We start from the raw sequence: 27,440 nt of genomic DNA on the forward strand, positions 1-27,440 counted from the left end.
ACTTTTTTGAGCTTGCTACGCCCATGCTTTGCACTTTTTATTGCAGGTTGACCTAATAAAGGCACACAAAATTACCTGATACACACTTATCTACTAAGCCTCGATTTTAATTTCTAAAAAATAAAGTTTAATTATTTTTATTCTTTTTAAAGGCAAATATATACAATATGGATTTTAAATTTAATATACATAATCATTAACTTTTAATTCAATTGAAACGCTTTTTAATTTTACTCAAGTTTAAATCGATCTTTGATATTAAAAATACTTTATTTGTCAGATTTACTTGCATTTTTAAATATAGCTTAAAGTATACAAAACAGATTTTAGCTAAAAAGTTTTATTCTATACAATTTGAATCATTTTGTAAAACACTTATTATATATTAAGTAAAATAAAAGCCCATTATAAATCAATAAAACGTTTCGACACCTGTTTTGTGAAACATTCGTAATATGTATTTTGTATATGAAATGTTCGCTTTAAAAGAATACATTCCAATTATAAAACAACAAGCCAACATTGAAAAGCAAAAAGCAATGAACCTAAGTAAATTAGAAAAACGATTGAAAAGAAATTTCTAATTTGTGCTTCTTGTATGCGCAAGAATTGTACAACTAAATTGCTTTTTGAACTTAGCGGGACTTTATTACTATTTGTTGCAATAAGATCGTCTAAAAAAACCATTAAAAAAGCGGAATGGTGTAAAAAACTAGTCGATAAAAACTTGAACAAAAATACCAGTTTATTTGCAAACTCACATGAATTCATACGACCAAAAAGCTTAAAAAAGACATGAATTCAGTGCTGGTACTGTTGATAGAAATGAGCTTGGTGCTGCCGTGCCTGCTGGTTGTACTGCTGCTGACCGACCTGCTGAATGGTGTTTGTGTCTTGGTATGGTACCATTTGTTGCTGGTACATATTTGAATAAAGGGATGCATTTCCTTGCAAGTGCTGATTGTTCATTAAAGGAGTGCCTCTTGAAGGCAAATTAGAGCGCAGCTGAGGCTGTTGATAGTTATTGCCTGGAGCGTACCACTCGTGATACTGGTTACCATGAAAACCGGAAATTTCAGCTCCTGGGTAACAGTATTGCTGGTTATAGGCTTGCTGATAGTTACCATTAGCCGTATACATATTAGACCAATCATATGCGGCAGGCTGGTTAAACTGCTGGTGAATAGAAGCGGTTTTTCTGCCACTAGGCTGTTTCGTTGCCTTCCTTGCTTTTGTCCGTTTCTGTGATGTCATATTGAGATGATGAGTTGGTTCTTTGCGACGGTGGTTGACGCTCACCATGCTGTGATTTTGCTGAGCTACAATCTGCTGTCTCATAACTTGTTCTTGATAATGTTGCTGAATGCTAATGTTATTGCTCCTTGTTTTTGAGCGAGGTGTCATTAACACAGAAGAAGTCACTGAAGGGGACGTTTTCTGGATCGCACTTTTAGTGGTGTTAAAGCAGTTAGCCTTAGGAACAAGTTGACGGGACGAAGGTGGAACCAATGGGGATTTTGAATTTTTTGGCGATGACGGAGAATCAGCGACTGTAGCCATAGGCACCTTAGCTGATGAATGAGTGGTGCAAACCGGTGACTGGGCTAATGGTTGTTTATTATGGTGGTTGATGAGCAAGTGATGATTGTCTGGAGTAAAGGGCGAACTGGAGGTGTTTGACCACGTTTCGTACCCACTACAACCGCTACTGCTGAAATCAACAGACGTGGTGGTTGACGGAGTTTGAGAATGTTGCGCTCTTGGTGACTGCAGTTTTGTTTGCTGTACCTGAGAAGCGTTCATTTGCGGTAACTGCTGTTGTGTCATTTGCAGCACATGCGCTTGATTGAAAACCATCTGACGTGCCTGCATCTGATTGACCATTTGGATGTCTTGCGATTTACTTGCTGCAGCTTTTGAAAAATGGACACTTATAGCTTGGGCGGGTGCTGCCATTGAGCACTGCTTCAGTTTCATGGAGTTCATGTAATGGGAAATGTGTGGCGATTGGATTCGACTGGGTGGTCTGTGTTCGATCGTGTGACTTGATGACGAACTCTGACTAACCGAACGAGCATTTTTAGAGGTAAGTGGTCTGTGCATAAGAGGATTCACCGAAGAACATCGTACTTGTTGCTCTTGTAATGCTTGGTTTCGAACTATTTGCTCGAGAGCTAATTGGCTCGCTGAAGAAGACCTTACCGACTGGTTGGCTTGTTGTCTTTGAAGTAACTGGTTATTTGGTAGCTGATTCACAGCAGATGTTAAAGAACTATTACAAACACTACGTGTTGTTTCAATAAAGCAATGTTGTGAGTTCAGCATTGCTTGATTACTCTGTACCTCTATGGTTTGGTAACCTGAGGTGTCTACCAGCTGACTTGAACTCGTCACAAAAACTTGATCGTTAGAAGAACTTTGGATCGTCTCGTTATTTTTTTGCAATGTATCATTTCTTTGCTCATCTAATGGTGAATCTATAAACTTATCGCCAATCACCGGTGCACACTCAACAATTTGATGGGGTGGAGTTGTCGGTTGAAACATATTTTTTGTAACGCAATGTGAGTTTATGGCCAGTGATTGCTTTAAATTTGGTTGCGCTTCAACATTAAACTCTTTTGCAGGCGACTGAACACTTTTCTTAAAACTCTTATTTTTATCATCATAAGTAACCAGATTATCTTTTAAGGCCTCCGAAGAAATATTTGCAAAAATTTTCTCTGTAGTTGGCTGACCATCATTAATTTCGTGAGTCGTAACAGAAGGAGGCCGCGAAGAAGTCTGATTGTTAGAAACTGTAGTGATGACAGTTTCTGATGGCGGAGTGGAAGCTATTTCACTGAGCAGTTTTCTAAGGTCGTTGTCAAACTGCTGCTCTTGTTGAGAAATCGAAACTTGATGTTGGTCATTGTTTAACTGTTCTTTTTCGCTACTTTGTTTTACTATCGCGTCTCCGGTTTTTTCATTGTTCAATTGATAGTCTTGGTTTGTTTCAGATATTACTGCTTCTTTATCAATCGTAGCTTCATTTTCGATGCCTGCTAAAATATTATTATTAAACTTTAATTTATTTAATTTTAAGAAAATTTAATTATATTTAAAACTAATTTACTTGGTGAAAAGCTTGACTTGAAACTAGAAACATTCTGAAACGTTGTTGGAGAATTTTGAATCGTTTTATTGATACTAGTATTAGAATTACTTTCATGAAGTTCTTCTAAAAGTGCTTCTGTTGCCTTTAAATCTTCTGCTTCTGAATTGCCATTACTTTTAACATCTCTCAAACTACTGTTTTCCTCATCATCGAAGGGAGACGAAGTAACTTCCGTTGTTTGATTAACTTGTAATGGTGAAGCGCGAGAAACTTGTATGGGTGAAGTTATTGAAGCAACAGCCGCAGTCAGCTCATCTTGATTTAAATTTGATTCGGTTTTCTTTTCGTTAACTTCAATTTCAAAAGACTTACCGGCGCAAGGTAGGGAACTTGAATCTTGTTCGTTCTTATTATGACGTTTGCTTTTCTTTTTCTTCTTCTTGTACTTTTTCTTATCTTTTTTCTTCTTCTTTTTCCTTGGCTTGTCGTCAGCACTCATAGGAGGCTCGGAATCTTCAAAGCCATTATTAACTTCAGAGGTTATAATATTTTTGACTACATTCACTTCGTAATATTTTTGGTTTTCACTATTTTCGTCCGATTTAATTTTATCACGCTCACCTTCTGGTCGTCGTTTTCCAGATGAAGACAAATTTTCTGGTTTCTTTTGATTTTTAACATCGTACGGCACCTTGTTTTTCGTGCCAACTAACATAGGTTGCTTCAAAACAAAATTCTCAGGTGAGTCCGACTGCAAAGGTGCTGACGTCATGACGCTTTGCTGCAGGGCAGGGAAAGCCTCTGCGGTACTTTTTGCCCCCAGTTTGTAGCTACTCGTCCACTTGTTGGTATTTATTACAACTTCTTCCTCGTCATCAGTAAAATTTTCTACCTCCTCGTCGACCGAAGACTCCGAGGAAACGCTGGTGTCGCTGGTCACCGGGGACGCCGTCACACGTGATGCATTTTCATCTTCACGATCTTCGTCGTCATCGATTTCTTTGTTGCGGTCTCGGTACGTCACGAAGTCGCTACCCTTGGCCAGAAGCGATGTAGGCTTCATGGCTTGTATAAAGGGAAGATTGTTCAAACTTGAGTTGCTCGATTGGACTGACGATGAAATCCATGGAAGTTGAGAAAAGCCGCAAACTTTTTTCTGGAAAACTTGCAGCTTGTTTGTTTCTCCTAAATGTTCGTTTTTGCTACTCTGCTGGGGGCAATCACCTAAAAAAGAACACGCCGGTTTGGTTGGTGATTTTTTTAGAGATTTTTCGTTAGAATTTGGGATCCTTTTAAAAAAATTTAACATGGTTGTCTGTTTAGTGTTTTTTACAAGAGACTTGACAAGCTTAGATTTGGGTTTGCAAAATGTGGGAGGCTTCATTTCAAAACACTCTTCGTTCCGCGAAAGAGGCGAAATTGGTATTTCAGTAACTTTATCTTCGCTTTCTTTGTCATCTTCATCGTGACAGCTTTTAGTTTCCCACTTTTCATGTTCGTTTTGGTGGTTTTTAAGGTGGCTGTTGTGTTTTTTTGCTGGTGATCTGACCAGTTTTAATTTCTTTACTTTTCCTTCCCCAAAAAGTTTATTTGCTTGGATGACTGGGTTTGCATTGTTGTTGTTTTTTGATATTTTTGAGGAAATCATGGACTTATTAAGTTCTGAATCTGAAAAACAATATTTGAAACTAAGTTGTCAAACTAAGAAGTTTATTTCTTACTTATCACAATAAAAGTTACATGACAACTCAAATTCGGACAATTTAAATTTCGACAAATCAAATTCTTAAAAAAACTGAAATTCCACAAATCAAATAATATCAGATATTAAAAAAAAGTGGTTTAATTAATCCCTACAAACTTTGTTTTGTTTTTATAAAATGCCTAAGAAACTTTAAAATATGCCTAATATAATTAAAAAAGTATAGTACTTTCTAGTCATTTTTAAAATTCTCTCTAAATATTTCTTTTTTGCAAAATAAAAATGTTTTTGAGTATTAATTAGACCTACAAAAGTTTTTTTTTCCAAATAAATTTAACTTTTTGAATTGTGGCTTTTTTAATTTTTTTAAGAACTTGAATTGTCGGAATTGGAATAGTCGTGCACCCCACAACAAAAGTGGTTTATATTATAACTATTTAACTTAGAGAAACACATGTCAGATAATTAAAGAATAATGTTGAGAAAAATGTTGTTACTATTCTATAATCAATAAACTTGTTTCGTTAGGATTAGTATAAACAAACTATTAGCTAGTTATTTTGAAGAATGTTAAAATACTTGAAAATTACCGTAATTGTTTGCAGCTTCAGTAGAAAGTTGTTCAACGTTTTCAACTTTGAAATCTTCAAAAGTAACTTCGTCAGACTGTGGAGGTAATTCTACAGAAGTTCGACAATTTAATTCAGGAGCATCCAAAGCAGGCTGAATATAGTAAAATAAAGTATTATAATATGATGAATATAACTTAATGTTTTCTAAATAAAAATTGCAAGAAATTTTAATAACAATTGCTAGTAATGCGATTTTTACTAACCTATTTGCTATAAAAAGGCCTATACAAACGCAACTTTTATTAAAAAAGTCTGCTAATTAAATTAACTGTTTTTAGTTGCTAAATAACTTTTTTGTAAAAAAATACATTTTAACAAGAAATAAAAATTTACAATAACTTACTAATAAATTTTTTTTTATTTTCTTTTTTGGTACCCTCCCGTAATCAAACCCATTTGGTTTTCTTTTTCTCCTTTTTTTCTTTTTAGTAATAGGTTTTTCAGATAAACTGACAGCTTCTTTTTGACTTGATGGTATTACATCTGGCAAAACTTGCGCTGAAGAAAAGTTTAAAATTGAATAAACTATATATTTTTTTTGATGCTTTTTGTACACTATAAATAATTTGTAAGTATTTTAAAATATTTCCGGGGAATACAAAAATTGTTTATTTAAGAGTTATTGTATGCAGAAAGCAATCATATCAAAGAAAGATCTATTAAAGCTTACAGAAATTGTTTATAGAGTTATTTTTTGGCGGAGGAGATGTTTTCAAAGGTTCAAGGACGTTATTTAATTTTATTGGAGAATGCTGTTTAATAATTTTACTCGAAAGTTCATTTTCGTTTTCTTTCTGTGCTTCATCTTCAACACTAAATGGTGAGCTTTGCTTTTCTTCCGCTTGGATAACTGCTTTTGGGGTAGCCTTCTGTTAATACAAAAACAGACAATGAAAAACGTAGTAGAAAGGTAATCGCGTATTAAATAAAGTATTTTTTTGCCTAAAATTTTGATATATGCTTTTTTTAGAAATATTAAGCATGACATAAATACTGAAACTCTTTATTTAAATTTTTCTATAATCATGTACTTTTACTGTGACTAAAATTTTTGGATTTAAACTTTATACAGTATTAGAACTTAATCAATTAAAAACAAACTTTATCACTATTAGGAGAACTGAAAGCAGCGGTACCACCAAATGGCATCCACATTAGATGTTCTGGATCAACTCGAGGTTTGTCTTTGTGTCTTTCTCTTTTAATTGCATGTTCTTCCAGTACTTTCTTGTTGAGTAAAAACTCATACCTATAATTTTGTTTGTTATATTTACTTTCCAGACAAAGTTTTAGACCTTGAAGTGGCAAATCATTCATAAAGCTTTATACAAATAACTTTATGTTTGATGAAAATAAATAGTTTAAACAATAAACATAACCTTAAGTATATTTTATATAACAGATATAAAAATTGATGTTAATTTAAGTATGTTTAAGTTAATCATATTTTAAAGTTTGATAAAAAAGTTTTAACACATATTGAACTAATATTTTTTAATCTACTAATTACAAACGAAAAACTAAAAAATAAATAAATAAAACTGTTAACAAGACAAAACTTTTTTTATAATACATTTCAATATTATATTTATTTCTTAAGCATTTATTAAAAGTTTATGTTTTTAGTTTGTAGAGTTGTTAAAAAACAGCTATAAATAAAAAACTGTAAAATCTTTAGCTTAAATAAAAATGGTCAAGTTTAACAAACGAACTCGGGGGTTTTTGAGTTTGACAGTTGATATTTCACTTTAAGCATCTTAAGCTTTACTAGAGTATCCGATATTGAATTGTGATGTATACCTTTAAAGTTACAAGTCTGTTAATTATACTAGCTTACATTTAAATTAAAATAAGAAAATTTATAGGTTTTTCATTCTACTTAACAAAATAATAATACGATTAAATTAATGTTTTTGATTATTCAAATAATTAAATTAGTAGATTTTAGAATAAAAAAAAATATTTTTTCTAAATCTATAATTATTAATTTAAATTATTAAACCAGCTTTGCACTATTCGAAGTAAAAAAGCTAGCCTGAGTTACATAAAACTAGTCTAAGTTTATTAAAAATCATTGAATTTTTTTTGTCTCTATGGTTAATGTACTTTTCTTTTAGACTTTTATACTTAATATGCAGTTAAAAAATAACTATTAGTATGACTGAAAGTATAAATTTATATAATGTATTTCTAAAATACATTATAAATCATAGTATTTAACATGCACAAAATCCTTAAAAATAACAAACATTGAAGAATTTTAAGTGCACTTGTAAAACTATGAGAGTAAGTTCGTTTTCTTTAGTCTATACATAATGATAATTAAACAAATAGAAAGCTATTGTAAGCAAGTATAAACATTTATTGAAGAAAGTTAAACCTAAACGTTCAATCAAATTTATTGAAACATTAACAGAAATAAACACTAACTTTAACGGTCTTATCAAAACATTTTATATTATCATTATAAATCTTAGTTTCACTCTCAAACAAAATTCTAAATGTTATCTATTTACTGAAATCAACTCTACAAAATTAACAAAAACTAAATGGTAGATAAAAATTAACTAAAAGTAATAAAAAATCAACTCAATATCATTGAAATTTTAACATAAAACTGGCCTAAGTTTCTCAAAATAGTCAAACTATCTTGACTTGGCCTCTGTTTTTCACAAAAGCTCAAGAAACTTTAGCCAGACTTTTTTTTCAATTGCAAACTGTCTTAAGTAGCTTAAGCGTGCGGCGACCCTGCAAACGCTATTAGATCTTTTGTTGATACAAAAAAAACTTTGACTTGTACAAACCGGTTTGTAGGCTTATGGATCTTATGTCAAGGCCGTCATTATTATTTGATTTCATTTTGTTGTAGAAATACTCAAGAATGACATATTTCCAGTATGCGTTGTAAGAAATTGCTCCCAAAGGTGATAACGGAGTCTCAGGACCACCTACCTTTCTTTCTCTTTTTGTTAGCAAATAGCCTAAAATCATTTAATAAATGTAACAACTACTAATAGAAATTATAAAGTCAACCGGTACTGTGAGTAACATAATTCTATTAAATAATTAAAAAGCAATTCATGGTAGTAATTCAACTTCACATTTGTTTAAATTTTAAAAATCTTTTTTTTTAATCAATAAAAACTAGAAGAAGCTTTAACTAATTAGAATTAACTTCATAAGTAACACTTGTATTTTAAGGCGCAAATTTCAACAAAATGTTTATATAAAAAGGGACCTAAAAATTAAATAATATTAACATACCTGCCAAAAGTAAAAGCTTTAAATAATTTACTATGTGCTATTTAATATAGCTTACTTAAAATATATATACAAATAAATAAGCTTACTAACTGAAATCAATGAGAAACCTCCCATAGCCTTGTCTCTGGTACTGAGGCATTGTCATGATGCAAGAAACATTATGAGCAAGACTACTGTCACGCTCCTGATTAAAATGACAATTAAGCTCAACTTTTTATTAAATAAATAGACATACTGTTAACTAATAAGTAAATTAATAAAATTAACGCTATTTAATAATAATATCAAAAATCTGTGTTTAAAGTTATGTATAAAAGTAAAAGAAAACGGTGTAAAAAAATTAAAATGAATAAAAAATATTTTTAAATATACTATCAGGTTTGAAGTATATTAGCTTACTAGAAAACGTTTTGAACAAAAAAAGGAATTACATAGTCGTTTTTTTTAACCAAAAATAATTCCTTAAATATTATCAAGAAATAAATAGTTTACTAAAACTTACAGAAAAACTTAATACGCAATAAATAAAAAATCTTTTTAATAATATCTTAGTGAATGTATTTGATATATATAAGTTATACTTAAAATTTTACGCATCAATGTGTCATAAATACTCAAATAAAATGTTATACCATTAAAGTTTAAATAAATTAATTAAACTGCTTAAGAATTTTATATAGAATATGTTAAGTAAATAATAAACTGAACATACTGCTTAATCTAAAATATGCAAAGTAATAAACAGGTATCAAAAAAAAAAAGGTATTGTCAAGTTTATTTTGCAAGTATATAGCTAGATCATAAACTTTAAAGCATGAAATTTTATTTTTTTAAATCAAAATTTATTTGAAAAATTATTCTAACTAACCTTTGAGAAATATCCAATAAAGTGTTCTCCAGTAGAATCATGCACAGTAAGCACATAGAAAAGAAAAGGCTCAACATCGTAAAAAAGAGTTTTTGAATCCAAGAAAAGCTTAGCAAGCATGCATACATTTTGACAATATATCTTAAAAATAATCATTAATTTGAAAAAAATCAGAGATAACATAAGAAGAGTTAAATTTGTTAAAAGAAAAAATAAACTTATTTTAAGTCATATTTGGGTCATGAAAGTTTTATAAAAGTTAACATTGGTTGTTTTATAAAAGCTTAAAGTATGTATTAGCTGTACGTCAGTTTTTACACCTAATGGAAACATAAGAATTTTGAGGATTATTATGAGAATTTAAGAATTATCTGGAAATATTTATAAAAAGTTTCTGGTAATCACATATGGACCACAATCGTTTCACAGTCAGTTTTCTCGGAAAATATAAATTCAACATAAGATGTTTTTTTGAGCTCGAGACCTCAAATCTTCATGAATCAAATTTTCTTGAAGTATTTTAGAAGATTTGTAGCATTTGAACTTTTTTTTAACAAACATTTAAAATATTAACAAAATTAAAACATTTAACTTTAAAAATATCTTAACTATTATTTTTTGGTAGATTTATTTAAATATTAGTACAGGGTTGCCACTCGTTTTTTTCAAAAAAAGTTTTCCAGGTTTTTAAAAGCACATCTTTTTTGATAATTTTTAGTAGTAAGTTATTATTTATTAAAAAAAACTTCTGTTCAAATGAAATAAATTACTTAGGAGTTACTATAAGTACTACAATTTATTTTATTATGTTGGAACCTGTACTAAATTCTTCTAAGATGGTTGTTCAAAAGCCGTTATGTTGGTTTAATTAAAATAGCTATAAGTGTACTTAAATTTATTCCTAAATTGAATGTGTTATCTTTTGTAAATTCTTGTTAAACTATTTTATTAAATGATTATTTGATATATTAAAAGTTGCAATAATTATCTAAAACATTATATTTTTCTTAAACAAGAATTAAGTTCTAGAAGTAGCGCTAGAACTGAAATAAAATTTAACAATTATGCAGAACTAAAATTTGTTATAACTTATTATTTCTTTTTATTTCTACTTGCTTCTATTGACACTTTTCTTTCCCAACAATTTTTAAAGTAAAACTTAAATTTACTTAAAATCCTTAAATCTTAAAGTAATTTTTGAAAACAATTTAAATCCTAGAGGAAGATACTTAAAAATGTTTTGAATAAAAAGATACTTAACAATTTAAATTGAAATCAGAAACTAGTTATAAAACGTAAACATTGTTAACAAATAAAACTTTACAATAAAAATATAAATAGTAATAAAGTCAATTCTGAAACTACATCTGGAGGGTCTTGACTTAAGGCTCACTGCAATAAAACTAACTTCTTCTAAAAATACTATTTCTCCCATCATGATAAATACTTACATCAGTTTTATTTTCTCCTGCTATTTAATTTCTCATTACCTTAATATTTTGCTCCAGTTGAATGATTTTATGTTAATCATTTTTAACTAAATAAAATAGCAAGTTAAACTGCTATTTCATTAAAATATACATAGATCGTAATTAATCTGAAAAATTCTTTTTAAGTTTTGTAAAATTAAAAAAAAAAAATTGATAAAAAAAAATTAATTTGTCTGAAGTATATTAAATTCATCTTGTGCTAAAATAGAAGAATGAAAATATACAAAATGTGCATTGATTAGTTTACTATATTTTTTGTTGTAAAATTTGAAGAGTTTTGTTTCACTTCATATTTTTCTGTAAAGAATTTGTAACATGTTTGTTACAAGTAAAAAGTAATGTTTTTATTTCTTTCCTAATGACTCACTTACAATATCAACAAAAAGTTAATGTTAAAGAATTATTGTTTCCATAAGAACAAAGTTAGCTAAAAATACAGATTTATAAGTCATAACAACTATAAGTATATTAATTTTAATTATTAAAAAAAAAATAAAAAAAACTCAAAATTAAAAAATTCCAGGTTTTTTGTTCAAAATTCCAGGTTTTTCCAGGTAAAGTGGCAACCCTATTAGTATTATACTTACTGCGGCAACTTCAAGAAGATTGGTTAGAAAAAAGAAAAGTGATATTCTTTTTTATAGAAATAGTCTTTTTTCGCCTATTTTTCGAGAAAAAAAACAATTGAATTAAACACTTCGATTGCTGGTATCTCAAACAATCTTTCGAACTTTGTGAACTAGTTATCAGTTCCTGATAGCTCAGATAAAACTTAACAAATTAAATCTAAATGTAAAATAATACGAATCCCTTGACCTTAATAATTCTAAGAGCAAATACATGAGATTGTCTTTAATGAATATTTTATCTCAGGCAAACCTTGCACTTTTTCCCTTCGACTTCCCAAACAGACAAACTGTTGCATCTGTATATTTCATTGCCCGGCGGATGTTTCCAACAACATTTTTGTTTGTGACGCAGGAGAGTGAATGGAGTATCCATGTAATGAAGGCAAAACCCACATACGTACAACTTGTGCAACCTGGAATGTTATTTACTTTTTACTATTGACAGTATATTGCAAAGCACCATTAAAACCTGGTTGGTTAAAATAATTATTTCAGAATAGTTACAGCATGGTTTTAAAGTACTATATGAAGCAAGAGCTTAGTTTACTAAATTATCTTATTTAAAGTAAGTTAGCTTACTCAAAACTTTCTTATCAAACTTAACTTGTTTTAAAATAGACATCCTACTGATCTAAATTTCTACATACAACAATTAAATTTTTTTTAAATATATATATTCAAACTTTAGAGAGTAGTTATAGTAGTATAAAAACTTTATAGATATTTTAATGACTAATCTTATGGTGAAAAAATTAAACACAACGTGTAAAAGAAAAAAATAATTACTTGCATCTTAAGTTTTGATTTCTTTAAATGAAGTTTTTAATTATTTAAATAAAAATAAGTACATACTTTATTTTAAATTAGACCTAGTTTCATAAAACTCAAATGAAACTTACTGAGCATATTTTTTAGGGTAAGGACTTGAAAACCAAGTATCGATGTTGTATTTACCAAACTGAATAGAATTAGGACATCTTGTTTCTAAAGGATCTATCAAATCTCCTTTTAAACGATTCAGCTCAGTTTTCTGAAAACAAAATACTTTAAACAAGAGTAAAATCTTATATAAGAGCTTATACTATCTTAAATACCTAAGTACAAGTAAGTTTTAATAAAACAAAAGTATTGCAAACGATAAATTTATGAATTTTATTTATTTTTATTTAGTATAAAACAAAAAATAATATTGACTGAGTGTACAAGCATAAAAAAGTTTCAAAGCTTAAAAAACAACTGAACTAAGTAAGGTTCTATAAATAAATAAAACATTAAGAAACTACTTTCTGTGCCTTTTTAATGGCTTGCTCGTAAGTTTCTTGGTCCTTGCTTGTTATTTTTGGAATTTCCCGTGGTGGAGTACTAAGATTTTCCATTGCAGCATCTCCTTTGTAAGTAGAAGCTAAAATCAATGAAAAAACTGTACTGCAAGATTTCATATTAGAACTAATCTTTAACAAGTAGTATAAAAAATGCGCTTTAGACTTTCATGCTAAATATTTTGTGATTTAATCAAAATAATAAAAAATTATTGATGTTTTAAACTTACTGATTTAAAGAAAAATAATCACATCTAGAAATAACTATCGTTAGTGCCATGCAGCAATGCACCTTATAGAAAACCACAAAGTAACTACATTTATATAAACAAAGGCTTATAAGTAATGAAACATATTCATTAGCAGAGAAGTCGAAGTACATGGTATAAAATTAAATATGTGATTATTACAGTAGTTTGTTTAGTAAAACATATTTCATTGGAGATAAGTTTCATAGTTTAAGCACCAATAAGTTACTGTACATCCAGGAAAGGTTGTGTGCTTTTGTTCATAACAAAAAAATATCGACAGAAAAATTAAGGTATTAAAATTCTCAAAAAAAAAATTATTGTTTTATACTTGAATTAAAAGCTTACTTTAGTGTATAGCAAGTGGCGTATCTAGGCTTTTTCAAGTGGGGTAGCACAATTATTTTTTGTACATTAGTAAGGTTTTTACTAAAATAACTTCATAAAAAACTTGTGAAAATGAAGTAAGTGGGTATGATTATGTTATAGCATTTGTAAATAATAATGTAGATACAAGGTATACTTTTACAAAACAGTTATTCAAAAATTTTGAAAGGACGTTTCTTTTAATTAGTTAGATTTTTTGTTCAACTGACCATAGACATTATGATAACTAATTTGCTCTGTAAAAAAATAACCATTTAAGTAAAAAACTATAATTAAAACTGTAAAAACTGTTTTTAAAATAATTATTGTACTACCATTAAACTTTTTTAAATTATAATTTTAATTTCTTATTATCAAATATTTTTGTTAACTTAAGTTAAACATTTTAATTCAACTTATAAAATTTAGATAGTGATTATAAAAACATAGAATTTTATCATTTAACTTTACTCGTAAATATAACGATAAAAAATATAAAGGCATTTTAATTAGGATAAAATTTAATAAAATTGTTGAAATATCTATATATTAATGTATTAGTCGAGTAGATGAAATGACATGTTCAGTATTTAGTGAACTATAAGAACTGAAACTTGAAAAAATAAATGGTAATAACTAATGTTATTATGGAAATACCATATTAAAACACTAGGTAATCTGCTTTATTATAATGCAATTTTCAATTGCTTAAAACTAAAATTAATAAAATTTGCTTCACATCTATTATCTTTTTACAAACAACTTAGTGTAGTTAAACTTTAATAATTAACATTGAATATTTTCTAAGAAAAAAATTACTTTCTAGTTTAAAAACGATGCATTATCATAATTTATTACTTAATAAGCATTATCAATCGAAAACTTTAGCAAATTAGTAAAAAGTTCCCGTTTACAAATAGGCTCTTAAATATATATAAATTCAATACGACACAACAGTTAAATTTTTACTTTGAATCACTATCAGCTGACAGCTAGTTGTGTACAAGCAAATGAATAAATTTTCCTAATACTTTCTTGTTACAACATTCTGATCAAACACTTTTTAGCGCGTAATCTATGTTTTTTTTTACTTTTTTTTTCAAGGGTTGCACAGCTTCCACGAAACCAGTCAAAACACGCCCTTGGTGTCTCTTATCAAAATTTTTCTAATAGAATATTTAACTATACTTACTTATACTGAAGACATACACATTCATAAACACTTATTGCTTAAAATGTCATTGTTTTCAATTTTTTTTATAACTGTTTAGACTATAACTACATTACAATTAGCAATAAATCTTTAATTTAATTTCTGTTCGTAGAAACCCATAAACAAAATGATCTGACACTTTACTTACCCCCCAATCTGGTGGTTGTCTCTTTCTTCTTTTTTTTCGTCATTGTGATTGATCATTACGGGAACAATTTAATAACTTATTAAAAAAAAACTAAAATAATACACCTACAAAAATATTTTTCTTCACTTTTTGGTATGCAATAAGTTTAACATAACAGCCAGATACAAGGTTTCTTAACTTTAAGTTTAGAATTGTAACTTTTTAATTATACATTTAAATGTCATGCTCGTTAAAAACAATCATAATTTTTGATGTACCACAAAAAATATTAAAAAAATACACACAATAATATAAAGGAGCAAGAATTTGTAAACAAACACAGCTGAAAAAAGTGTTTCTAATAAAATCAAAATTATTTTTATTTTGGTAATGTAATTGAATTCACGTATTAAATCTAAAAAGCTTAAAATTGTTAGTATCATAATTTTGGCAGACTTCTTCAAAAATTTTCTTTAGTTGACTTTAAGCTAAGGAAAATATAGTATTAAGTTCTAGGTGTTATTAGTGCATGATCGCTTTTAGTGCTACAATGAAAATTCAAAAAACTTAACTAAGTATAAATAACTTATCTTATATATTACTAAAAAAGCTAAATACCTTTAAATCATAAAAACTGTTTCACAGACATGAAAAAAAAAACAACTATAAAACGAGATGGATTAAAAAATTATAAATAAATTTAACAGTCAATAACTTATTATAAAATTCCTAAAAGCTCATATGCTTAGCATAAAAATAACAATAATCATTTAGAGATTTAAAATCGGATTATAATTAAAGAAATTGTTTATTAATTTCTTACGGAGAAACAACACAATTTAATAAAGTGGAAAATCAATTACACCTTGATTTATAATATAATTTTGATGAGTTTATTTTCTTTAGATCCATAGTAATCATTTTTTTTTACAAAAATTAACATTGCTCTTAAATGAAAGCTGAAAGTATAAATTAAAGTTAGTTTTTAAGAATACTAAAAACAAAATTAAGTGTTGAGATAAAGAAATTTTTGTAAAGTATTTCCTACACAAATGTTATGGACTACAATTATTTCGTATTTTATCTGAAATTTTTATTTCAATAAAAATGTACCTACTCTTTATTTTTCAGCTAGAGACCTCAAACTTTTAGGAAAAGTTCCTTAGATATTTTAAATAATTTTTAGTTTTAGAACTTTAAAACTTTAAGATTAAAAAAAGATAAAAATGGTAGATTTTCAAAACTAATAAAAAAGGCAAATTTAAAAAAAATTAAAATATTACTTTAGTAGAAACACTTAGATATTAGTAAAGGACTAAGTGTAAAAATTTAAAGAACAGTTTAAATGTAATTTTATTTTGCCTATTTGGTTTGTGCATCCAATAAGAAACCTATTGATCTCATCGACTTTAGCTGTTAATATCTCAAAAGTTTGAACTTTGATAAACGATATAAATGTGCTAGATATTTAAAATAATACTCTAAAAAGTTATAATTAAAACAAGGTGGACCCTTATGGAATTAAACATTAAAAAGCTCAAGAAAATCAAAATCAAATTAAAACAAATATACTGCTGAAATTTATATGAAATTGATTCTCATCCAAATTTATACCCTTTTTAGATGAATCTGAATTAAAATTAGCAATTACATTTAGTTTTTCGAACCGATTGAAAATAAATCAGCATGGTTAATATATTGTTGAAATAACTCAAGTTGTACTAATAGAAATTTATTCAAAACAAACTTAGAGTATATAAAAAATACCTATTTTACATAAACACTAATAATTAATCTTTATTTCGATTTAAACTTTTTAATAGCTGTAATTATGTCTAAAAAAATTTAGCAACTCCATTTTTATACATTTTTTATGTGAAAAAACTTTTGTAACATTACAATTATCCATATATGTTAACACAAATCTGTTGTGCTAATGGTAAGTTAAGCAAGTACACCTACAAAAATTAAATTAAAAAAGTTTTCTTACATTCTAATTATTTTAAACATGCATCATTATCTACCTACGAAAAATATAAATCGAAGCTTATATCAGTTCTTTGAAACCAAAAGGCAGAGTAGTCAACCATAAATCTTAAAAAAATACTATTTACTACTTTTTAGTTTAAAAGTTTGTTAGTTCTGTACTACTTATATATAACCATTTTTGAGATGTAACCAGTGAAGTTTTTACATATATGATACAAAGCAAAAACTAATCCACACATCTACTTTCAATATTTTTATTTCAAGTATTGCCATTCCAAGAGTTGCACTCTAATTTTAAATGTGATTAAGATTGCATGCAGAAATAATAATGAATTAGATAAAATTAGTTAATTTACATTAACAAAAGCTATAAGCATAAACAAAACCAAATTTAATGTATTTAACAATATTTTTATTTTACTTTATACTTTAAGTAACACATTCATATAACTTCTAGACCAGGGTTGCCACTCTTTAAGACTAAAAAAGTAGTCTGAAACAGCCTGAGATTATTAAAACATCTCAAAATGAACTATCTATAATAAACAAGTGTGCTGAACACCAAGTACGCTTCTGCAAATTTTTTTTGAAATTTTTTTGTTTCAAATATTTAGCTTAGAAAAAACCTGCTTTATTAGCTTTGTGTAGCACTGTTATCAGATAAATCTTCAATCTAAATATGTTTACTAAGATCTTTATGTTTTTTAGAGTACCTAATTGTCAACGAATAAGATTAAGGTTAGTTAAAAACTTTTGATATAAAATATATAGGTCTAATAGATTTTCACAATCAAAAAGCATTCCAATAAAAATAAAACTAAAAAAAATGTTGTAACTTTATAGAACAAAAATAAAAGTAAAACAAATATACAAAGAGAGAGAAGTTGTTCTAATATTGACTCATTTATATATTGACCAGAGATTATGAAAATTAAAAAGTTATGTTTATGGGTTTAATAGATTCTATGAAACATTAAAAATGTTAAGGTTCAATACATTGATTATCAACTATGAAACTAAAACATAATTTTAGTTCGTACTAAACGTCTTGAAAGGTAAAAAAGGTTTTTTTATGAGGTTTACTTGACTCCATAAAACTTTTAAAATAAAAATTAGGTTATAAGACGTTGATTGCCGGCTAAAAATTTTACTCACACTTTTGGATAGTATGAGGCATTTTGAAAACAAAAATGTTTTTGCGGAAATTTTTTTTGGTACATTCTTTCTTTTTATTATTTATATTTTATCTAAATACAGGGTTGCCAAAGATTTTTTGATTTTTTTCCAGGTTTATAAAAGAACAAGTTTTTTGTTTCATTTTTAGTATAAAATTAGATTTATGCTAAAAATAACTGTCTTATCTTAAAAATAATTTCAACATTTAAAAGATACTGTAAAGCTACTTTAAATGTGGTATTCAATAAAATAAAACTAATGATAAACTTTTTTTTTCTATATGATAGATTTTTCGTAACTAATGGAAATCTCATTACTTTTCATTTATAAGTTCTTTAAAATTTTAGGTCTTTCCAGTATTAAAAATTTTCTTGCAACCCTGTATTCAAAAATAAAAAAGTTAAATTTTAGTTATCTACTCTTCGCAATACATTAAACAATAATTCACTTTGCAGCTTTGTAAGATGTTGAAAACAACTGCTTTTGGCTATACTTATATATCTATTAAATTACTAAGAGTAAGTTTTTCAGTATATATTTCACACCTTATGTTTACAAAAAATCTATTAAAAATACTTTTATTATATTCTTACATAGGTCTAGCCGCAATGTGAAAAACTTTATCCAACAACTATAATAATGCTGTAAAACCATCAAAAATAAATTAGTAGAACATTATAATACTGCAAAACATCTAAATACTTAAAAATAAATTAATTATATTCAGTTAAAAATTTAACAAAAAACTATCCTGAGTTTTAAAAAAGTTCAAAATAGCTTAAGTGTGTGGCAACAACTATAAAGCTAGATAAAAAAATACTAGTTTTTGTACTAATACTAAAGAAGTAGGTAAAAATGCGAAGTCTATAAATATATATATATACACACAATTTTCTTTTAATCATCAGGTAACTTTTACCAACTGATGTTATGTATAAAAACTACTTTTATAAAAGTATCTACGTAAAAACACTGCTAAAAAGTTGTTTAAACAGTTTTACTTAAAAAGGTCATCTGATTTTTTATATATAAACTGTCATATCATAACTATCTTAGACTGCACATGCATTTCATAACAAACTTGATATAGTAACACAGTTCCAAAAACTAATATAAAGAAAACAAAACATGCTTTAATCAAAATATAAATTTTATGTTGATATATTTCATTCATTTAATTTTCTTTCAAATGTGAAAATAACCAATTAGGAACTTATAAATCTCAAAATTGTATAAGTTAGCTTTTAAAACATTAAAAACAGTTCCATTTTCTTTCAAAATGTTTTGCATTTATGAAACTTACCTTGTACTAGTGAAAAACTTCTGTTTTTTCTAGCAATTTTGCTCTCGCGTTTTTCTGTATTCCGCCTTTTCTTTTTCGTTCTTATAAAATCATCATCAAGATCAGGTGGAGTAACGACAAGTTGTATTTTTCGGGACTGTGATGTCATAGTTTTGCGTCCAGAAAGAGAAGGGGTGAAAAACCTAAACAGTTATTAAACAAATAAAAAAAAAAATATACGTAAAAAAGTCAGCACAACTATCTCAGTGCTTGTTTTAATTTAAGTTCAAGCGCATAACAGAGATGTGACGTCATAATGCTAATGCAACCATGAATAACTAGCATACAATGGGTTGTAGGGTCAAATTATTGTAAAAACAATAACTTTAAGATTCATTGATGAAAAAAAAATTGCAATCATGCTCAAATATTTTTTTTTTAATTAGCTAAGTAAAGTTAAAGACGCATAAACCCAATTAGTAAATAAGCAAACGCATTCTAAGATTAATTTAGGATATATAATTTTAAATATCTATTTTAAAACAAAAACTAACACTTTTTTACGCCTGGTCCTTTTCGGAGTTGTTCTAAAATGTACGTAAAAATAAATCGTTTAAACCAAATAGCTTAAGCTGTGAAAATTAAATCAGTCATCTAATTGTGAAGAGCTAACATGCAAATTAAGTGAAAGCTGAGGTTATTTTCAATAAAACTTTCAAATTTTAAATTGATTCAATCAAAAGCTTTTATTAACAACTGATTCACCACATAAAACATAATTTAGGTTGTTAAATCATTATACATCATGCATAAGCTTTGAATTAAGTTTGAAAAAATAAAAAATAAAAGTTTTATGTTTGGCTTTTATTTAAATTTAATAAGATTTTTTTGACAAGTCATGCTACAGCTATGATATATATTAAATCTATTTAAAATATATGAAGCCAAATCGCTTTATAAGTTTAGAAAATAAACGAAAATTCATTGCGATATCAGTATAATGCTGTTAACTTACCTACTCATACCATCTATAAGAGTTACTGATTTCTTGTTGTATGCAACTTTCAGCATTTTTTTTTTCTTTGACTGCCCAGATCCTTAAAAATTTGAATTTAAGTAAATGTTAATAATTTTGAAGTGTACTTGTCAGCTTTTTTAAATAAAGATTCAGAAATATTTTTTTAAGGTAAATGTTAAAACAGTAAAATTATAGAAATAAAACATACCACCTAAGGGACTTAAAATATTTCCTTGATTACTTCTTAATAGATTGGGATTTTTTCTTTTCTCTTCACATTTTGTACAGGTAAATGAACAACCTACAAAAACAACACTATGAGTTTATAACTCAAAAGAAATTTATATAAATATAATAATACCTATGAAAAACTTTAAATTAGTTTTTAACCAAGAATACAAACCTAAATTCATATTTCCGTTGGTTGTCTCTGGTAAGCAGTTTTCGTGATACGCCTGGTCGCACAACGAACAAAACACAAACTTGTCCTGTTATTATTTGAAAATTACAGAAACTAATAAAATCTTATTTTAAATAAAGTTTTTTATTGTTTTATACAATACAGCGTTGACTAAATAATAAATAATACAAGTTGTATAGAAAACAAACACTAGATTTAAATAAAATTAATTGATAAATTCTTATAGACATTTATTTGAAATATAACTTGGTTTATAGGAAATGTTCAAGCTAACTTGTTAAAAATTTTCAAAGTTTTCAAATCATTACCAATCATTTTAAAAATGCGTTGAAATAACTGTCTAATAGATTAATGATAAATTTTAAGTATAATGTGTTTATGATCTTAGTTAATTAAAAAACTATGTTTTTATGCTTTATATATGTGTCATTGTGAGCTATTGCCATAAATAAAGTTAAAAAAGTAGTTACTTAAAATTTAAATAGAAAACAAGGAATAAAACTTAAAATTTAACACAAGTAAAAACCTATAAAATAACAGTAATTAATTTAAAATACAGTCACCTGCAGCGTAGCTACACGTGGTGATCCCCGGAAAAAAATGCGTATATATACGACAGGTTAAAACTTTAGCTTTGAAACAATTTTTAACAGGCTTAATTTTCATTTAATGTAAAATAAACTTAGTTAAAACTAAACCAACAAAGACGCAGATAAATATGTTTTAAATATTTACGAAGTACTTAAAAAAAATGAATAATGCTTTTTTTTTGGATCACATGTAAAACATAAGGTAATGCAACTTTAATTATAAAAAATAACAAATAAATGTTTTTAGATATATACTTTTTAAAATGTAGGCACCTTATTATTGAATGAAAACATTATTTAAAAACTTATCACAAGATATAATCTTAATGTATTTAAATCTAAATATTAAACTCTTTTTTCTAAATTAGTAGTTATGCAGCTGCACAGGTACATGGCAGGTTACTTTAATACCTTAAAAAGAAAATATATCAATTAGAATTAAAAAAACTACTATTAAATAAAAGTTTTTGTTTTTTATAAACTTAAAATTTTTACAAAATTACTTGACTAATTATTTACAAATATCCGATTTAACTTACAGAGATGTTATTTTTGTTACAGACGACACAAGTCTTGCATTCAATGCACTTCCATCCATCTTGAATGAATAGGAAAAGGTCTACGGGTAGTTTCATGCATGTCGCATGTCCTTAACAATAACTTGTTTAGACATACTTATAAAGAATCATACATAGTATACCAGTTTTAAAACTATTAGGATTTTAGTGAACAATAGTATAAAATACAAAAGTTAAAAAAAATATTTTCGTTATTGAAATAGTAAACATAAACAAGAGGAAGGAAGTATTATCAAAAAGTTTGTATATCATACTTAAAAACAAGGCAAAAGTTAAATTTACAAAGTACAAGGATGAAGTATATCAGAAAACAAAACTTCAGTTTACTATGCTCAAAATTCTCACCTGTTTTGCCACATTTATCACAAGTGATCAACGGTTCAGGAGTTCCCTCTTTCATTGTGTTGCATTGTGAAGTTCCGAAGCAATAGGAGCATACAAGAGGTGATGATTGCTGTGATTTGAATTGACAATTAAATCAATTAACATAGCTTTATAACTGTAATAAACAAGTGATATTAAATAGGCCAATAAATGAAAAAAGTACTAAACTATCATTAACCTGCTAAAGAAACTTTTGTTAAATTTCTTTGTTTTATTTTCAGTAAAAACAAACTATTTTCAATATAACTATTTATATAAAGTTGTTAAAACTTTAACCTAAAATTTATTGTCTTTTAAGAAATAATAACCTTTAATCTACAAATTTTTATTTTGAAAATGAAATAGTAAAATTTTAAGGTTTTTGTTTGTTTACAAAAATATCAGATTAGTACAATAAAAATACATGTAACAACTTATATTTAGTGTAGAAAAGATAACTGTAAATTTATAGTTTGATTTAATAAATATGCTAAATAACTCTTCATAAAATAAAAAATGAGCTAATAGCTTGAAAGATAGCCTCAGGACAAAAATAAAAATTGTTCTTAATTTGACAAAAAATTGAATTAAGTATAAAAAGAAGAACATACAAATAAACATAAGTATTAAAATAATAAGTACTGCCAACTTAATAACTTTAAATATTTAATTATTAAAAAAACATTGTAAGTAAACAATAAACTAAGGAAATAATAAATATCACGTGAGTGTAATCAATTGTACTTTTTATTTGTTATTAGGAATTCATGCCAATTTTACCATTTAAAAAATCGCTAATTTATCAAGAAAAAAAGTTACTCAAAATTACAAAAACTTATTATTTTTTGAAGTTGATTTCTTTTTAATCGTTTTGCACTACACAGCTTATATGTAAAACATTACTTTTTTCAAGTGTAAACGTTAATAACTAATTTCTATACAATTTATAACTTCTATTTTATATCTTATTGTACCTCAACATACATAAAACCAATGATTAAATATTTACTTTTAATGTGTAATACAAACAAGTGTTTTTTTTTGGTACAAAACTTATATTAAACCACTTAAATTTCAATTGAGTATAAATTGAAGATATTATTTTTTTCGAAATACCAACGACTTTTAAAAATATGTTAGAAAAATGATTTAGTAAGTCATTTTTTAATAATTTATTCAAAAACTCAATCTAAGATTATCACAAAAAGTAAATGTATTACAACAAATAAAAAAACAAACTGTTTATCTATAATGACCGTGCTAAAGAGAATACAAACTGTTACTCAGAATGACAAATAATGCTAAAATCTAAGTTCAACAATACATAGGTATATAATTTTAAATAATTGTCAAATAAAAACCAAAGACTAATTACAAAACTCGTTATAAATTTAACTTAAAACTAAATTATATGATTTTCTTTCGGAATTTACTAAAAATGTTGACAAGTATTAATGTTCATTATAGTTACAAACCATGCATTCATTTATAACCTCATATACAACTTTAAAGTAATTTTTGTCTAACAGTGTTTGCAATCATTTTTAATCTGCCACAACTAGCAATTAAATTTATATCGCCTGGGAAACTTTTTACTTATAGTAGCTAAATAAAACAAACCGAAGAGTATTTTTGATGTAAAATATAATAAAATAAAAACAATATTTGATGTGAAAATACATGCGTGACAAACATACAACCGCTGGAATTAATGCGGTCAATTCAACTTCACAATGGCGCTCTGCAGGGATGCTAAGAAAATGAAACACATCAAAAAATATTTTTATTATTTAAGATTTCAGAGCAAAAGTATGCATGCTATAAATCAATTAAGTTTAAATTTTAATTGGAAGAAAAGCGTCTAATTGGATTCATTTAACCTAAAATATTAAACTGATTTGCAAAAATAAAAAAAAATTACGTAAAAAACCACAAAAATTGTTTATTTTTGCTAGTTTGATACTAATTAAATAGAATTAGATGGTCAACTTTTCAATTAAAGAGCAAATTTTTACCATCAAATAATGCAACAAAATATAGTACTGAACTGTTTTTATCTAATTAAAATTAATTTATTCCAGTAGTGAACTGTGCCTTAGTGAAGCTTCGGGCGATTTTAAATACAACTAATTCATCAAACATCGACGTGAATGAACCTGATTTTGTGATCAAAATTAATGACTTTTATGTAACTAATATACTTGTGGTCTTTGTGAATTAACAACAACTATATTGATCATTAAATAACAAAGTGTTTGCAAAGGAGCAACTATTAAAAATATAAATCTTAAAAAATCTTTGAACAAAATCATTCTTGAAAATAAGCTAATGTTGAACATTTGAATAAATCAAACTTTAAAAAAAAGTAAACTAAATTAAAAGTAAAAATAAAATCTATAATCATTGATTATGAATAAATTTACCACAACTTTGTGTAATAATACATTTTGAATCAAAAGCAATGTCATGATGTAAACAACAGAATATTTTAAAAGAACTTTTTTTAATTAAAAAAAGTTGTGTGAATGGAAATAATATTCAATAAAGTTCTTTTGAACATTTCTAATACCTAAAGTATTAAATTTAAACTTGTCAAAATAAATTTATTTGATGTATTGCTTAAAGTTCCCACGAAAAGAAATTATTTATCAATCAAAGATTTCACGATAAACAATAAGGGGCTATTTATACTAAGGTATTACAAACGAAAACAGTTAAGATTTATTTTCTTAAACTTGCAAATTTATTCGACAAAAACTTCTTGGTAAATGCAATATTATGAAGATAAAATTAAAAACTACAGTTTTAATAACATATTAGACTTATAAACTTTTATTAAGTAGTTTTTAAGGACATTAAATCTAACTAAAAAAATTGACAGTTTCTAACATACAATAAAAAACATATTTCTTTGGAAATACAAAATTAACTTGACAAAAAAAAAACTTTGCTGAAAATTATTTCATTAAAAATGTTAAAGACGAAAAATTCCAGCAGATGATAAAATCAATAATAAGTTCAAGTAAATTCTCAACAAATGTATTTATAACATTTTAGATGGTGTCGCGCACACAACAAGTATAAATCGATCGTTACGTCATAAAGCCAAAAGATTTCCCTCTTTCCACAAGTCGCTCTCATAATGACGTCAGATTATAATTTTCAAGTTGTTAGGTAACATAATATTTGTTTCTTGTTGTTTGTAATTTAACTCTAATAAACATGAATCTTTTCAATTTGAAATTTTACAAAAAAAATTAACAAAATATTTTTCTATTTAAGTTAATTTAAGCAATAACTCAAAAAACAAAATAAAAAGCTATTTTATATCAATAGTAAAATTCGAATTATTTTAAATACCTAAAACAAGTATTGATAAGGTAATGTTATGAAAACTTCAGAAAAAGTTAGAAAATTACTATGCTTTTCTTATTTGACGAGTATTAAATGAATGTTAAAATAACCTTAATTACGAAACTAATTAATCAAATAAATTAAAGAACATCACAAAATCTTTCTTTTGTGTAACTTTAAGTAAAATAAAAATAAATACTTAAAAAAATATACATATGTAATGTTTGCTAACAACAAAAAACTCAAGTTAAAGTTTGTCAACACGTGTCACTATCTTCTGTAATAATTATTCAATATTTTACAGGAGCTTTTACTTACTTTAATTTTATAAGTCAATCTACTTCTAAAATACAAAACCAAACTTAATTTTAAAATAACAATGAAGCTCAATATTAACATGACAATCGTAAAAAATGTTTAAACTATTTTCAAGTTTTTATCGTTACTAGTTTGTTTGTAATAAAATGATGTAAATAAAGATGACTTATAGAAAACTGTCTACATTTAATTTAGTTTAAATAAACGTTACTGAATTTTTTGTTCTAAGTAATGTTTCTAAGTTTTTTCAAAACAAAAAAATTAGCAATATTTATTCAAAAAAATTATGAGAAAATTACTTAGATTAAAAAAAATCAATAAAGATTATTTAAAGTTATTTTAATGTAAAAAGTTTTCTATTAGTCATCTTAATTTTGTATTGACTTTTATCATCAATTTATAATATATCGTAAATGTACTTTATTACTACTTTATTTGTTATGTCTGACCTTAGTGATTACTGTTTTTCGGGACAACAACAAATAAAAAAAAAAAAAAACCTTGATATTTATTCTAGAGTGTAACACAAAAATGTATAATATTAAATTTATTATTTATTCTAATATAAAAAAAAATAATCACTTATAATATATTTAGTTTTGTCAATCTCTATTAGCTCAAACTATTTTATAAAAATTAACTATAAGTTATTACTTGCTTTTCAATTTGGTAGAATATATAAAAGGTTAACTAAAACGAAAGCTAAACAAACAAGGTTTTAAAAAAATAGAAAAAAATTTAAAACATCATCAGTCTAGAGTAAGACTTTAAAAGATTACTAGAGAAAAGATTGAAGAATAACTTATTTAAACTACTTGTTATTATCTTATGTCGTATAACTGATGTAATGAAACTTGTGAATTTACAAAAAGCTTTAAATGATAGAGCTTTAAAACTCTATAAACAATAGTAAGCTATACTTTATCAATTTTTATTAATATTGTTTAACTAAAATATGGTTCCGGTTGCAATCTAACTCAATATATTTTAATGAAATTTTAATCACATAACGAACAAATCAGTAACTACTTCACCTTAGAACTGATGCTTTATGTAGCAAGTTATCATAAAAAATACATAAATTCACATATTGTAAAATTTATATTAAAAAAAAAAAGTAATACAACATCGTTATATTGAAGAGAACAAAATCAAATAAATTTAAAAAATTTTGGTCATATTCTATGAATAAATAACCTATAGATTTTTTAGCAAAAATTAAATTATATAAAACTCCAAATCATTTAAAACTGAAGACAGAATTAATTTACAAAGAACAGTATTTAATCCAAAATATTTCAGTTTTTTTTATCAAAAACTTACTTGAGTGGTATTCAAATTAGTACTACTCATAAAAAAATTTTGGAAAACACAAATGTTGATGAATCTAATGTTT

At 26.3% G+C, this 27,440-nt stretch overlaps 1 protein-coding gene across 7 annotated transcripts in view; it reads right to left on the reverse strand.

The window, feature by feature from the left end:
• Positions 1 to 324: 324 nt before the first annotated feature.
• LOC145830177 (uncharacterized) overlaps positions 325 to 27,440 on the reverse strand; it is a 37,485-nt gene continuing 10,369 nt past the window's right edge. Inside the window, exons 6-26 of one of the 7 annotated variants that reach the window (XM_082938087.1) lie at positions 22,355 to 22,463; positions 21,971 to 22,080; positions 20,824 to 20,908; positions 20,629 to 20,721; positions 20,418 to 20,499; positions 19,957 to 19,989; positions 19,424 to 19,605; positions 12,966 to 13,084; positions 12,582 to 12,712; positions 11,933 to 12,095; positions 9,564 to 9,704; positions 8,786 to 8,879; positions 8,236 to 8,412; positions 7,144 to 7,231; positions 6,533 to 6,680; positions 6,102 to 6,300; positions 5,775 to 5,929; positions 5,390 to 5,522; positions 3,470 to 4,765; positions 3,116 to 3,412; positions 325 to 3,044 (exon numbers count right to left, since the gene is read on the reverse strand). In XM_082938087.1, coding sequence (XP_082794213.1) covers positions 802 to 3,044; positions 3,116 to 3,412; positions 3,470 to 4,765; positions 5,390 to 5,522; positions 5,775 to 5,929; positions 6,102 to 6,300; positions 6,533 to 6,680; positions 7,144 to 7,231; positions 8,236 to 8,412; positions 8,786 to 8,879; positions 9,564 to 9,704; positions 11,933 to 12,095; positions 12,582 to 12,712; positions 12,966 to 13,084; positions 19,424 to 19,605; positions 19,957 to 19,989; positions 20,418 to 20,499; positions 20,629 to 20,721; positions 20,824 to 20,908; positions 21,971 to 22,080; positions 22,355 to 22,463 — 6,078 coding nt within the window. In that variant the 3' untranslated portion in view covers positions 325 to 801. Of the gene's footprint in view, positions 3,045 to 3,115; positions 4,766 to 5,389; positions 5,523 to 5,774; positions 5,930 to 6,101; positions 6,301 to 6,532; positions 6,681 to 7,143; positions 7,232 to 8,235; positions 8,413 to 8,785; positions 8,880 to 9,563; positions 9,705 to 11,932; positions 12,096 to 12,581; positions 12,713 to 12,965; positions 13,085 to 19,423; positions 19,606 to 19,956; positions 19,990 to 20,417; positions 20,500 to 20,628; positions 20,722 to 20,823; positions 20,909 to 21,970; positions 22,081 to 22,354; positions 22,464 to 27,440 lie in introns of all 7 variants that reach the window. The other 6 variants (XM_082938083.1, XM_082938088.1, XM_082938084.1 and 3 more) reach the window with 6 other exon arrangements.

Source organism: Thalia democratica, chromosome 2 (assembly GCF_965202585.1).
Source record: "Thalia democratica chromosome 2, ktThaDemo2.hap1.1, whole genome shotgun sequence".
Lineage (NCBI taxonomy): Eukaryota > Metazoa > Chordata > Thaliacea > Salpida > Salpidae > Thalia > Thalia democratica.